The sequence below is a fragment of the Syngnathus leptorhynchus genome, chromosome 8 (assembly GCF_054491065.1).
Source record: "Syngnathus leptorhynchus isolate UIUO chromosome 8, UIUO_Slep, whole genome shotgun sequence".
NCBI classification, from domain to species: domain Eukaryota; kingdom Metazoa; phylum Chordata; class Actinopteri; order Syngnathiformes; family Syngnathidae; genus Syngnathus; species Syngnathus leptorhynchus.
The window spans coordinates 258,931-272,829 of NC_141202.1; the positions used below are offsets into that span (position 1 = coordinate 258,931).

A 13,899-nucleotide genomic window follows, 5' to 3' on the forward strand; every position below is an offset into this window, starting at 1 on the left:
TTCATACTCGTGTGATAGAGCGTATAGTTTTTGCTTGTTTCCCTTATATTTGGCGTAATTTCAAAACCTACAAATTCCTTACATTGTGTTATTATTACTCTCCATGTGTTTAAAATATCAAATGGATAGATTTAGCGATTTCAGTTTCAATTTGAGCTCAACAGACTGCAGGATACATTCCCACTGCGAGGCGTTCTACGGTCTATATAAACCCGTCGCCATCTTCCATTTTCCAGTCGGCACTCATCTGGACCAGACGCGACTGTCTTCGAAGGGAGCGGACGTGGGCTCCCGCTGATTTTCGGCGTCACATTTTCCTCTACTTTTTACAGATTGATTTGATCCCATCTCATCTCAATCCAGGTGGAAGAATTTGCTTCGTTATAACACGGGTAGGCAACAACAGTAAACTACACTGATCGTGTCCGCTTCTCACTGGACTAGTGCCGGCTGTTCACACGAGCCGGTCGGGACTCTGCTGCCGCTACGGCTGCGGCTGCGGCTGCCGCTGCCGCTGCGGCTGCACTCGGGGCTTCCGGCGTTTGGGACACGGCAGGCACCACCTCGCGTGGATAATGGCTATTTATTGACGACATGCTGTCACTCTTAAAGTGAATTGGCAATTTTTGCATTTATATTTTTTAGCCCGGTCGAAGGAATTCCGCTCAACTGAATAAACGACAATGTTACGATCGTGGCCAGCAGTCAACTGAACTGAACTGAACTGAACTGTACATGGACTGTTGGCCACATTCCATTTTTGTGACTCATGCTTTTAAGACTTTTGGAAAGAATTGTTTTGCTTCCATGGTATCGCATTTCCTAATCTATGCGTGGGCACGACGTAACAAAGTTAACAAACGGTCGTCGAAAAAAAAGTTTCAGCCAACATTTGTTCGTGTTCAACTGCTACGTGTGCCGTATTCGAACTCAAGAAAAGCGAAAGCCATCGCGGATACATTTTGAAACGTGGACGCCATTAATGGCACTGTTTTCATGTGTGGCGTGTGTGTGGTTTTTTTTTTTTTTTTTTTTTTTTTTTTTTTTTTAAACAAAGCCCCACACATTCCTTCCTGCCGTTGTTGCTTTGGGAGAAAGACGAGGTGGAGCCTGAGTGTGAAATTCGAGTCAGGAGTGTTGAAGCAACCAAGTCGGGCCAGCCGGCAGCTGTGGGAGAGGGGCGGGCGGGCCGGCGAGCGAGCGGGCGGACCGACCGACAGACTAACGGGCGGGCGGACCGACCGACAGACGTGCGGGCGGACCGACCGACAGACTAACGGGCTGCAGCAGCACCACCGTGGACGGGCCGGCAACCAAAGTTACCAAGGCGCCTCCTTTCCGTTTTCGTCCGAATTCAAAAGGGCATCTTTCACGATGATGATGAATTTCTTGGGTTCAATCTCACTTTTGTAAAGTGGTGAGAAGCTCAACCCGCCCCGGCTGCTTCTAGTGGCATACTATGACTGGAATCTGGTTTGAATTTGAACGAAGGCGACGATTCATTGGAATTCTAAAGCCCAATTCAAGGATCGTCTGCAATGCAATTTCATTTATATTCGATTGACTAGTTAACTGCGTTAAAAGTTCCCATGTGTTGGTTTTTGGGCACTGTTTTAATTCAAGTCAGTCAGATGTTCTGATGTGAATTTTGAAAAGACTGCAGCGAGGCCTGCGTTGTAGTTTCCCAACAAAACGTCCGCTACAGTTTTCTCCAATTTGGACTCCAATAGATGTAGTTTCTGCTTTGAATGCTAGCATAGCAGAATGCGCAAAGCTGTCCGTCCGTATTGGTCTGTGTGGCATCCATCATCTTTGGCCGGAGACGGACGGCCACCGTGTGTTGCGGAGGCTGCAGCCGTTGAGCGGGATCATAAGATGGCAGCCGGTGCTGAGCCGGCACATTGCTTGGTTAACACGCAACCATTGTACATGAAGTCGTTCTCTCCCACCCACCTCAAAAGCAACTTGTATGTGCTAGAATTGGTTTGGTTGAAAGCGTCTTACTTTTGGCACATTTTTGGCTAATATTTGACTGGGTGGACTCATTGGAGGAACACCTCCACCATGCAATTGAGATCTGTTGTTTAGTTCCACGCTGTTGTTGTGCTGTCAATTTCTTAAATGCCTTTCAACAGGTAAAGGATTACATTTGAAATCTGATGTGATAGGTGATTGATTCTGAAGCATTGTGGCACAGTGCTGGAATTCATCTTTTTTAATTCTTCTTCTTCTTGGTAGTTCATTCAAACGGCCAACAAATAAATGAACACTATTGTTCGTTTTTCTTTTTTTTTTTTTTTTTTTTTAACCCAAGTACACAAGTGATTGAAAATGTTTCATGCAGTCTGACTGTGTTGAATTGAAAATGTTGCATGCAGTCTGACTGTGTTGAGACACGAAGGACTGTTTTATGGCTTCTAGTTGAAAGCAGGCAGCAAATTGTAGACCTGACATCTGGCTGGCTTCAAAGAAAGCCCTATCCATCCATCCATTCAGTTGTTGTCGGAACTTGTACCGCCTCGACTCGGTTGAGTCCGTTCAGCTTGAAGAAGGTAAAGGTAAGTAAGGCTGCCGTTTGTTTGCTGTCAATTAAAGACGACGAGGTTTTTCTCTCGGCGCATCTTTCCGAGCCGGATGCAAAGATTTGCTTTGATTTGTCCGGTGTTTGGCTCCCGTTAAAGAAGGAAGGGCTTTGGCGGAAGTCACTTTGAGCTTCTCCAGCTTGCGAGGATGCCGTGCGAACGGTGAAATAAATTTTTGGTGGCACGGAACCGCATACCGACAGCCCGAGTGAAGACCGTTTTAGGATTGCGGCCGCGTCGTTTTGCACGGGAGTTTAATGGCGACAATGCATCAGAGTAGATGCGGCCGCTGGTGTTGGATAGGTTTGTTGGTGGCAAATATTTCCATCAAAACACCGCCCTAGCTTTCACCGCCCATCCCCAGCCAGGCAGGGCTGTTGACATTTTCATTTTGCTACTTTGCTTTTAGCATATGACCTGGATTTGGGATTAAATTGTGTCATTGAGTAGAAAGAATTTTCTTTCCATATCTGACGACGTAAGTTTTTGCTTTTTCTACAAAGAGTGTCGAATAACATTGGTGGTGAGGGCTGTCAAAAATTCATTGGCTTGAGCGGGTTAGTATAGTTGGTGGCCCTGTAGATATGTATGAAGTCTTAAACAAAAGCGCTTCCATCTGGGGAAAAAAACCAAATGGCGCAGTCGCGTTATTAAATTTCAACTAGAGCTGCGGCATACGTCAAATTGTTTCTCATTTTGGCTGGTGCCGCAATGCAATTCAAAATTGCAGACTCTGCTGCACATCTATCTATCGAATCAAGCGCTTTATTGAGCTGTCCTGCATCAACTGAAGCAGGAGCAAGTCTTCTTTTTCTTTCTCACAGCGGTGGCTTTCCGTGCTCATCTGGAAACAGCTTGCTTTCAAAGTGCCAAGCGAACGCTCCTAAGGAAGCCAGAGTGCCTCTGTTGTTGAGCCACTTTTGAACGGGACTCGATAGCGTCAGGTGACTGCTTGGAGTCGCTCGGCTAAACTTTACGTGGGAATTGGCCGTCTTTGACTCTGGCCATTTGTTCCCAACAAAACAATGTCAAATGTTCCGCTGCAGTGTCAATTTGCACTTGAAATGCAGTCGAGGAATGTGTACGCCCTTTCTCTCTCTCTCTCCCACAGCTTATTTTGTTTACACCAACCAAGTGAGCCACTTTCCTCCCTCCCTCCCTTCCTTCCTATGTGAACCGCAATTTGCACGGGTGGACTAAGTGACGTGAAGATGGCGCCCGTCTAGTCATCTCGTTTGGGCAGAGACCAGGACGGATTGCGCTCGCGCCACTTGTTTTTGGTGTAATCGTGAACAACGAGGTCACTGAGGCCGACGCTTTTTTCCCGTCTCTTTCAGATCAGGAAGCTGTGACGGCTGTGGTTTGAGGAAAGGAACATGGCTTCCCAGGGTGAGTTAAAACTTCCATCACTTACACAACAAATCCATTTTCAAATGCAAACGTATACTCTTAATGACAATATTTGGATTTGCTATCGCAACCGAGCCGTTCGCCCCCTGACGCTCCAGATTAGCCAAATGTAGCGGTTGATTTCTCCAATTGGCTTTCTTTCCAGCTGATTTGATGGAGCTGGACATGGCCATGGAGCCAGATCGGAAGGCGGCGGTCAGCCACTGGCAGCAACAGTCCTACCTGGATTCAGGGATCCATTCCGGGGCCACCACCACAGCCCCCTCCCTCAGCGGGAAAGGAAATCCCGAAGACGACGACCTCGACAACAACCAGGTCATGTATGAGTGGGAGCAGGGCTTCAACCAGAATTTCTCCCAAGATCAAGTCCAAGGTGAATCTCGGTCTCATTGCTGAAATCCTTTTCGATCTTGATTTGGGGCGAGAAAAAGGGGAAAAAAAAAAGCAAGCAAGCCAGCCCTCTTCTTATCTCTTGCAGACCTGGATGGTCAATATGCCATGACCCGTGCCCAGCGAGTGCGTGCGGCAATGTTCCCGGAGACCCTCGAGGAGGGCATGCAGATTCCTTCCACGCAATACGACACGGCAAATCCTACCAATGTCCAGAGACTAGCGGAGCCTTCTCAAATGCTCAAGCACGCCGTGGTCAATCTGATCAACTACCAGGACGACGCCGAGCTGGCAACCAGAGCCATACCGGAGCTCACCAAATTGCTCAACGACGAGGACCAGGTCGTTGGCGCTCGTTGGCCCCGGACCGCGCGATGCCACGCCGCGGCGGCTAATGGCCAATGTCTCCTCACTCCTAGGTCGTGGTGAACAAAGCGGCGGTGATGGTACACCAGCTCTCGAAAAAAGAAGCTTCCCGTCACGCCATCATGCGCTCCCCTCAGATGGTGTCGGCCATAGTCAGGACGATGCAGAACACAAACGACGTGGAGACGGCTCGCTGCACGGCGGGGACTCTCCACAACCTTTCTCATCACAGAGAGGGGCTGCTGGCTATCTTCAAGTCTGGAGGAATCCCAGCGCTCGTCAAAATGCTTGGGTTTGTGCGCAAACGTCCGTGGATACGATGCGGGTGTGGGCTTCGAAACAATCGGCGCTCGCCGCCGGCCGGCTAAAAATACTTGATCCCGTTCAAACGTGGGCATTTTCGTCTCTTGCGCTTCCGTTTTTCGAGGCGACGTGCTGTGCAATACATTTGTACGCACGACCGAGACTTGTTAGCATTCCGTGTGTATTGACTGCAGGAAATAATGAATGTAGGCTTGCTAAAGTGGCAAATGAATTGGCAATTTGTGTCACCGGTGAGAGGAAAACAATTTCTAATCCGCCGGCTATTTCCCACATGTCTTGTCATCCACTAATCCTTTCTTCTGCTTTGCAGTTCACCGGTGGACTCGGTCCTCTTCTATGCCATCACCACCCTCCACAACCTCCTCCTGCACCAGGAAGGAGCTAAGATGGCGGTTCGTTTGGCCGGTGGGCTTCAGAAAATGGTGGCCCTGCTCAACAAGACAAACGTCAAGTTCCTAGCCATCACCACAGATTGTCTCCAAATCTTGGCCTATGGAAACCAAGAAAGCAAGGTGGCTGGCTTCCCGGCGTTCTCAGCCGTGACGTGACGTGATGTGATGTGATCATGTTGAGCTCACTCCAAACCTTGTGCTTTTTCCAGTTAATAATCTTGGCCAGCGGGGGCCCCCAAGCACTGGTGAACATCATGAGGACTTACACCTATGAGAAGTTGTTGTGGACCACGAGTAGAGTACTCAAAGTCCTGTCGGTGTGCTCCAGCAACAAACCTGCTATCGTAGAAGCTGGTATGTTTGAGCTCACAACCAGCAGGCTGTGTGTGGAAACTCCTTTTATCTAGTTAGCCTGTCATCGTCATCGTGTTTTGCACTTTTCGTTTCACGGTTGTCTTTTTACTCAGGAGGAATGCAGGCTCTGGGACTCCACCTGACAGACCCAAGCCAGAGACTGGTCCAGAACTGTCTCTGGACTCTCAGGAATTTATCGGATGCTGCCACTAAACAGGTGAATAAGCCCGGTCGACCAAACCGCAACTTCTGAAGCGTGGAACCAAACCGTTTTCAACCTTTTGACAGGAGGGAATGGAGGGTCTATTGGGGACCCTGGTGCAACTCCTCGGTAGCGACGACATCAATGTGGTGACCTGTGCGGCCGGCATCCTGTCCAACCTGACTTGCAACAACTACAAGAACAAGATGATGGTCTGCCAGGTCGGTGAGGATTGAAATGTTTCCGTGCTTTTCCGTACAGCCGCTGACCAGGCGATGGATGCCTTTTGTCAGGTGGGTGGTATCGAGGCTCTGGTCCGCACTGTGCTTCGGGCCGGGGACAGGGAGGATATCACAGAACCGGCCATCTGCGCCCTGCGTCACCTGACATCGCGACACCAGGATGCCGAGATGGCCCAGAACGCAGTCAGGCTGCATTATGGCCTGCCGGTCGTGGTCAAATTGTTGCATCCGCCGTCGCATTGGCCGCTCATTAAGGTAGAAACGCACGCACGCGGGCACGCGGGCGGGCCGATAGATTGATTTTAGTTCTTTCAAAGCCGTCTGACACGCAAGCCGTCCTCCCCCAGGCGACAGTGGGTCTGATCCGTAATCTGGCGCTGTGCCCTGCCAACCACGCGCCTCTGAGGGAGCAGGGAGCCATTCCCAGACTGGTTCAGCTGCTGGTCCGAGCGCACCAGGACACGCAGAGACGCACCAGCATGGGCGGCACTCAGCAGCAGTTTGTGGTGAGCGGCCGTAAAACAAAAAAAAACGTGGCGCCGCTTTTACGGCTTGAGGAGTGAGCGCGTCTTGCATTTTTAGGAGGGAGTTCGCATGGAGGAGATTGTGGAGGGTTGCACTGGAGCCCTTCACATCCTGGCCAGAGATGTCCACAACAGAATAGTCATCCGAGGGCTGAACACAATTCCGCTCTTTGTACAGGTAAACTGAAAAGTGCCTGGCCTGCCTCGGCGGTGACTTTAAGATCTCATTTGTCCCTGTGCAGCTGTTGTATTCTCCCATCGAGAACATCCAGCGCGTGGCAGCCGGCGTCCTGTGCGAACTGGCTCAGGACAAAGAAGCCGCCGAGGCCATCGAGGCAGAGGGAGCCACCGCCCCGCTCACGGAGCTCTTGCACAGTCGCAACGAAGGCGTCGGTACGTCCAATTGATGGAAGAATGCCATTTGGATTATGAAGGCTGTCTTTTCCATGAACTCGATAGTAACCTGTCCGTCGCCATCTCTTCTCAGCCACCTACGCAGCGGCGGTTCTGTTCCGTATGTCAGAGGACAAGCCTCAAGACTACAAGAAACGCCTCTCGGTCGAGCTCACCAGCTCACTCTTCAGGACGGAACCGATGGCCTGGAACGAAGTAGGAAAAGCGGATGGCGGTTTTAAAAGTTGAAGCTATCTGTGCGTAATAAGGCTGATCCCAGTCTCCTGCGTCTGCAGACTGCAGAGCTTGGCCTGGACATTGGTGCTCAGGGAGAGCCTCTGGCCTACAGGCAAGAAGGTAAGTCTATTCATATGCCCCTTGCCCGGTATATGCGGCTCAGTGGGATGGAGCGATTGGTGGTTGATCCGCGGGCATGCGCTTGTGGTGTTTTTGCCGTGTTGCTCGTCCATACTACCGTGTGAGCGCTTGCTTTGTTAACACGCTTCTAACAGCCGCTCTGCTTCACGCAGACCCAAGCTACCGTTCCTTCCACTCGGCAGCTTACGGCGCAGACTCCATGGGCATGGAGCCCATGATGGAGCATGATTTGGGCGGGGGCCACCACCCCGGTCAAGACTACCCTGCGGTAGAGGGCCTTCCTGACCTGGGACACTCCCAGGAACTGATTGAAGGCCTCCCACCCGGTGACTCCAACCAACTGGCCTGGTTTGACACAGACTTGTAAATCCCAAGACCGACATAACTCAACACTTCCTACTAGGTAAGCTGCAGCCTGACGTGACGTGACGTGACCTGACCTGACGTGACCTGACCTGACGTGACGGCGCTTCTAGATGAGGCTGCTGCTGCTGCCGCCGCCGCATGCTGGCTCTGTCTCACTCAAGTTGCGCGCTGCTCGAGTAGTCTTTGTCACGTGTTACTTACCTGGTCTGGTGGTTGGCCTGGCCATCTCCTTTCTTTGCAGCTGTATTATGTGATCTGGATGAACCTGCATCTTGATTCTCCCACATGGAGGAGGCGAGGTTTCGAAAGTGCCTGACGATGACCCATCCTGTCTATAGGGGCTCCATTGGGACAAAGTTCGCTTCTGGTTTTAACCAGAGGATGGTCGGTTGACTTGAAATCCTGATGCCGCACATGGACTTGGATCTCACTTTTGTTTTTTTGGAAATACCCTTTTTATGTACTTTTCCATTTTTAGTCTTTTGTTTTTACTCTGAAATCTGTAATGGTACAAAATGCTTTTAGCGAGCTTGATTTCCGTTCTTCAAACTTATACTCTTTTGTTTTGTTTGCAGTTTTATATTTTCTTTTTTTAGTCTCGGGTAGTGTTTTTGTTTGTTTTTGGTGATAACGCTCCATCCAAGTAATGTTGTACATGACCACATTTGAAATGGTGTCCAAAACACTAGAGTAAATCATTTGCATTGTAACATTGTGTAGCTTTTGTATAAAACATTGGAAGTTGTGGTCCAAATATCGAGCTATTTTCTTGCTTTAAAGGTGGACACTAAGGTGTCTCTGCTGTTCCAAAGGGGGTGTAGCTAGCCTAGCTGACGGACGGAGGGAGGGAGGGAGGGCTGTTATTGGTCTGTTACAAAAAAGGGGGGGGGGGCATTGTGGTTGGAGGTGAGTGAGGTAGGTGGTGGTGGTTGCTGTAGCCTGCTGTGTTCTGAAACAATAAAATGGACTCATTATTCAACTCTTTTCTCCTTTTCTTCAAGCATTGTTGGAATGCCAAGCACAATGTGCATGCACGCACACACGCAGTGTGATGCCGTTGACATTTTGGGAAGCGCGCGCACACACACACACACACACACACTCTTAATAGTGTACGGAAGAAAAGTGCGCTTAACGTGCATGCTGTGCGAGTGATGACCAACAGCACTGAACCCACATCTCTTTGCTGACAATCGGGCTGGTTAGCTGGTTGGCTGGCTACCAACCCACATGTCATAGTAAATCTGGCCTGTGAGAGGCAGCATGGTGCCTGCCATAGGGCATCCAGACTGCTTGAAAGTAATAGTGATGGAAGGAATAAATAAATAAATCACAATTTAGGGAAAAAGACTTCAGTGCACTTTGGAGAGACCACAATAGTTATTATGTGTGACTGTTTTAATGGATTGCTTTGACCTGTTAGAAGAAAATGGGAACCTCTCAGACTTCATCACCATCTCAGCAGAAGAGAGCCCTCGTGTAAATACGTTAACCCATTGTCATTGGCTTGAGCCAGTTTCCCCACCCTTTTGCAAAACAGTTGACATAGATTTGGTAGACGGAGAGAATGACGATGGTGGCATCAGAGCTTCACCAGCCAAATGAAAGGAAAGGTGCATCAACTAAAGGAAAATAAGGAAGAACTTTTTGAGACCAAGGACTTCATCTCCAAATAAAAGTAAGACCACAAACTATGTGCCACTTGATGAATGAAAAGTCAACTGGTTTTCATCCAATGAATTGCTTGTTTCTTGACTCACTTTTTCCTTTCATGAATATTCTCTTCACGTTTCTCACGAGTTTCAAGTTGTGAGAAAAAAAAAAAGGCTGAGATGGAAATTGCAGACATGATTGACCGCCTCCAACTACTCCACACTTTATTTCTGGCAACCGTTAGCGGGATGTTTGATTTAGATGAACAAAGGCCTGAAATCAATGAAAGATAATTAAAAAGCCATTGTTGAAGGGCGGGCGGGCAGGAAGGAAGGGAGGAAGGGAGGCAAGCATTGCAGGTGTGAGTGAGTCATTGGGACTAATGCATATGTTGCTGATAATGAATGTCTATTGTGGACTCACCGATTGATCATAAGATTAGAGAAAACATAGCCTTTGGTCCAAATAGAACACGTCGGTTTTTCTTTTTGGGCCCAAACTTGTAATTGGTAATTAAAAGTGCTTTGAAAACTTTTGCCCCTGATTCATTCGCAGAGGCGGGCGGGCAGCCGGCCGGCCGGCTCTAAAATGCGCACTGTCGAAGCCAGCAATGACAAAGAAGCATTGACACTCTGAGGTGTTCAAACTATGACCCGCAGGCCGTTTGCGTTCCATAATGCATTTCTCGGGACTAAAAACAGCCCAAGTGTCCTCTCCAACACCGGCAGCGAACGAATGCCAAAGTAGGTCCCGTGACTTGAATCCAGGATCTCGTTGGTTGGGATGCTGGGAAAGGAGATGGAGCGCGTGCGTCTCAGTGAGCAAAGGCTTGAAACAAGTAGATTGGAGCAATTCAAACGTAAAGGGAAGACAGAGTGACAGCTGAATGTTGACATTCAGTGATCTCGACAGCCTCGCTGAGAAGGATGAGATTTTTCACCGTCCATTGAAATTTGGGTGTCAAATTTGGAAGAGCGGAACGTGCGTCGTGTTTCTGAAGAGAGATTTCAAACCTTCAACCTCTCGAGTGTGAGGCAGACATTGAAAAGCAAATAAATACATTGGGGCTCTCGTGAATGTGCCCTAAACATTCATATTTACAGTACGCACGTGTCAAAAACAGAATGTATGCACACGTGCACACGCTTTGTGACTGTTAAGCCTTTGCACAGGCTTTGTGACTGTTGGCCTCCTCACCATGTGAAGGAGGTGTGTGCTGAGTTGGCTCAGGGGTCTGAAGGCAAAGAGCAGCCGTGGGATGAGATAGCCTCTGGCTCTACACACACATAAACACAAATAGGCATCTCAGCGCCCGCACGTTAAATCTTTTATCGAGATTTGACAGTCAATAATGATGGATCCAGAGAGCTGCCAAGACATATCCTGGCAGAATGATGCAAAGCCACACAGAAGAAATGGACTCACACATTTTGCCTTGTTTGAGATAGCTGATGGGAGCAATGCTGTTTGTCTCTCATCCCAAATGATTGAGTCTTGCATTTTTGCACAATTGATTTCAGCAAACATTTCACTTCATTGGCTCAATGCTTCTTTCCCTCCCTCCACCCAGGCTTCTTTCTCTCTCTCTCCCTGCCTCCCCTTTAGCCCCACCGCCTGCCTCCCTGTCCAGGCATTAATATGGATGCTTTGGGCTGGAGTGCACACTGTGGGGAGATTGGGGCCTGCCTGCCTGCCTGGTGTGTGTGTGTGTGTGTGTGTGTGTGCGTGCGTGTGTTTGTGTGTTTTCTCTGTGTGTGTGTGTGTGTGTGAGCAAAAGTGAATGTGTGCAGGGAGGCAAGCTGAGGACAAAGCCAGCGGTGATAATGAGGCCGCAGGGACAGAACCAGACAGGCCCCTCTGTGTGTGTGTGTGTGTGTGTGTGTGTGTGTGTGTGTGTGTGTGTGTGTGTGTGTGTGTGTGTGTGTTTGTGTGAGAGTCGAGTAGAGTCGAGTAAGGGGCTCATGGCCTTATTGGCTTTCCCCTGTGTCCACAAGTCGGATATTGCGCTTGGTTCAAGCTGCAAGCTTCCAGTGCGCACCCACACAAAAGGCGACCTTGGGGGATGGATACAAGGACGCGTCATTTTGGGATTCTGTCTGGAAGACAAGTGAATGAATCCAGACGATGAAGGCCAAATGACAAAGCCCAACAACACGGAAATGGCGGCCGGCCGGCCGGCCGGCCTCCGTCATCCCACAGCACGGCAACTATTGAAGGTACAGTAGCTAGCTATGTACTGGACCTTACCTGATGTTGTGCAGTGCTTCCAGAAGGCCTTGCCAAACAAGATGGCTGACCTTCCTTCCGCCAGCCTCTCCATCCACTGAGAGGGAGGGCGCACACAACACAAGACAACACAACACAAGACAACAACCTGCATGTATTATGTGCTCGTGCAAGGCAACCATAGAACCAGTGGCAAGAAACCAAATCCTTTCTTAACAAGTTGTTTTTGTGCTAAACACAAAATGTCCCCGTATTTGAATGCTTTGAAACCTCCCGCTTTGCTTACGTCCACCGTTCAACCCCCCAAAATGGATGAAAGAAAGCAATTTGGACCGGGGTGACCTTGTAGTACAGTTTCAACTTGGATTCAGTACTTGCTAGTAGTGGTGAGCAATGGTTCAAGAAGGAATGGTGTGAAGCTGAAGGGCGGCTTTGCAAAGGTTCTTCCCAAGCCTTGCCTATGAGAACGTCAGTCACTTGTTTGTTTGTCTTTTCCTAAAGTGTCAATCTGAAATGATTGCTCCTCAATTTAACCTGAATCCCTTAGCGTGTCACCTCTCTCCGAAGCCCTCTTTCATTTTCCTGGCTCAGCCAAGCTTCTCTCTGCCTCTGCTCTTCCTCCACATGTTTTAGTCCTTCTGTCTTCCTTCTGTCTTCCTTCCTTCCTTCCTTCCCCAGGGGGTATTATCTCAGTCAGAGGCAAATCTGGCCAATTATAAGCCTCATCTAGTCTCTCACACACACACACACACACACACACACACACACACACACACACGTGTGAGGCAGCAGGCTGGTCCTCGCTCGCTGGCTGGCTCGCTGGCTCGCTCTCTGTGGCTCTCTCGGTGTTAGTGCAGCCACTGCGACGCGTCTGTGGGTCCCCTCGGTGGCTCAAACAACACACACCTTCCTATTTCAACCTTCTATTGGATTGCTCCCCGCCACACAAACACATACTCTGTCACACCTTAAAAAGCCAATTATACACTTTTCCTCACTTCTTCTCATCCCTCCTCCTGCTTGGGCTCTCTCTTCAACGCAGGTGAGTGCCAAATTGAGGATGGGGTGAGGGGGGCGAAGAGAGAGAACACGTGAACAGTCTACACACAGCTCTGGTTGTAAAATATGTCCATCATACACACTATACATGGAGATAACTATCAATCCATAGACATAGTTCAGTCATCCATTTCACCTTTTGCGAAAGCTCTACGACAATCGCACCTCAAACCGCCGTCAGGAACGACAAAAGACAAAGCTCATTTGTTTTGATGGGCTAATTAGCCTCGGAGCAGAATCTATGACTGCAACAATAAGGATAAATCCTACGGGCCGGGCCGGGCCGGGCCGGGCCGGGCCGGGCCGGGAATGTAAAGAGCGCCGGCTGCAAAGTCAACATCACTGCGCATCAATCACATTAGCCAACTCCAAATGCACTCCGGCCAAGCAAATGTGAAGTTTCTGCAACGCCCTTTCATGTCTGCAAGAGAACTACTTCATCATCTGGACAAATACAATTAGGCAGGCAGCATTCTCCAGGGCTGCGACGGGTACAAGCAATCCAGATCAGAGTCATTTGGTCAATGCAAATCAATCCAAGTGGTGTGGTTCACCACGTGACCCCTTCATCGGGCTCTGGGAGTGTTTAACATTCCCAATGGGCTCGTCGGAACAAGGCCGAGCGAGCGAGCGAGCGGAACGCTGATTATTTTGTCACCACGTGGATGCGCATGTGCATGACAATACAACATGAAAGATATATATATATAGCGTTCTAAAAAAACAAACTCATATGATTGAATTGGAATAAGAATGTTTTTAAAAAAAGCTGTTTTTGTCACAAATGATCAATCTAATGCTGTTTGTTGGGCACCATTGCAAAGGAAAGGAAAGGAAAGGAAAGGAAAGGAAAGGAAAGGAAAGGAAAGGAAAGGAAAGGAAAGGAAAGCCGCCTGCTTCTATCTGGGGTGTTGCTTGCCGCTTGAAAATGGAACTGGAAATACGATTTGGAAAGCACATTTTAAAAGGGCGCTATCCAAATGGCAAAACCTCCTTTGGCAGGCAGGCAGGCAGGGCGCATGCACGCAGGCACGCACG

At 49.1% G+C, this 13,899-nt stretch overlaps 1 protein-coding gene across 1 annotated transcript; it reads left to right on the top strand.

Moving 5' to 3' along the window:
- The first annotated feature begins 246 nt into the window (after positions 1-246).
- Positions 247-8,787, top strand: LOC147051503 (catenin beta-1). Its single transcript, XM_085917940.1, has 17 exons — positions 247-392; positions 3,920-3,971; positions 4,138-4,365; positions 4,471-4,724; positions 4,802-5,040; positions 5,383-5,584; positions 5,674-5,818; positions 5,932-6,035; positions 6,107-6,241; positions 6,314-6,517; positions 6,610-6,768; positions 6,845-6,964; positions 7,029-7,179; positions 7,274-7,395; positions 7,476-7,536; positions 7,710-7,960; positions 8,165-8,787. Exons 2-16 carry the CDS (start codon positions 3,959-3,961, stop codon positions 7,922-7,924), a joined length of 2,352 nt encoding a protein of 783 aa, XP_085774066.1. The 5' UTR covers positions 247-392; positions 3,920-3,958; the 3' UTR covers positions 7,925-7,960; positions 8,165-8,787.
- Positions 8,788-13,899: the final 5,112 nt, after the last annotated feature.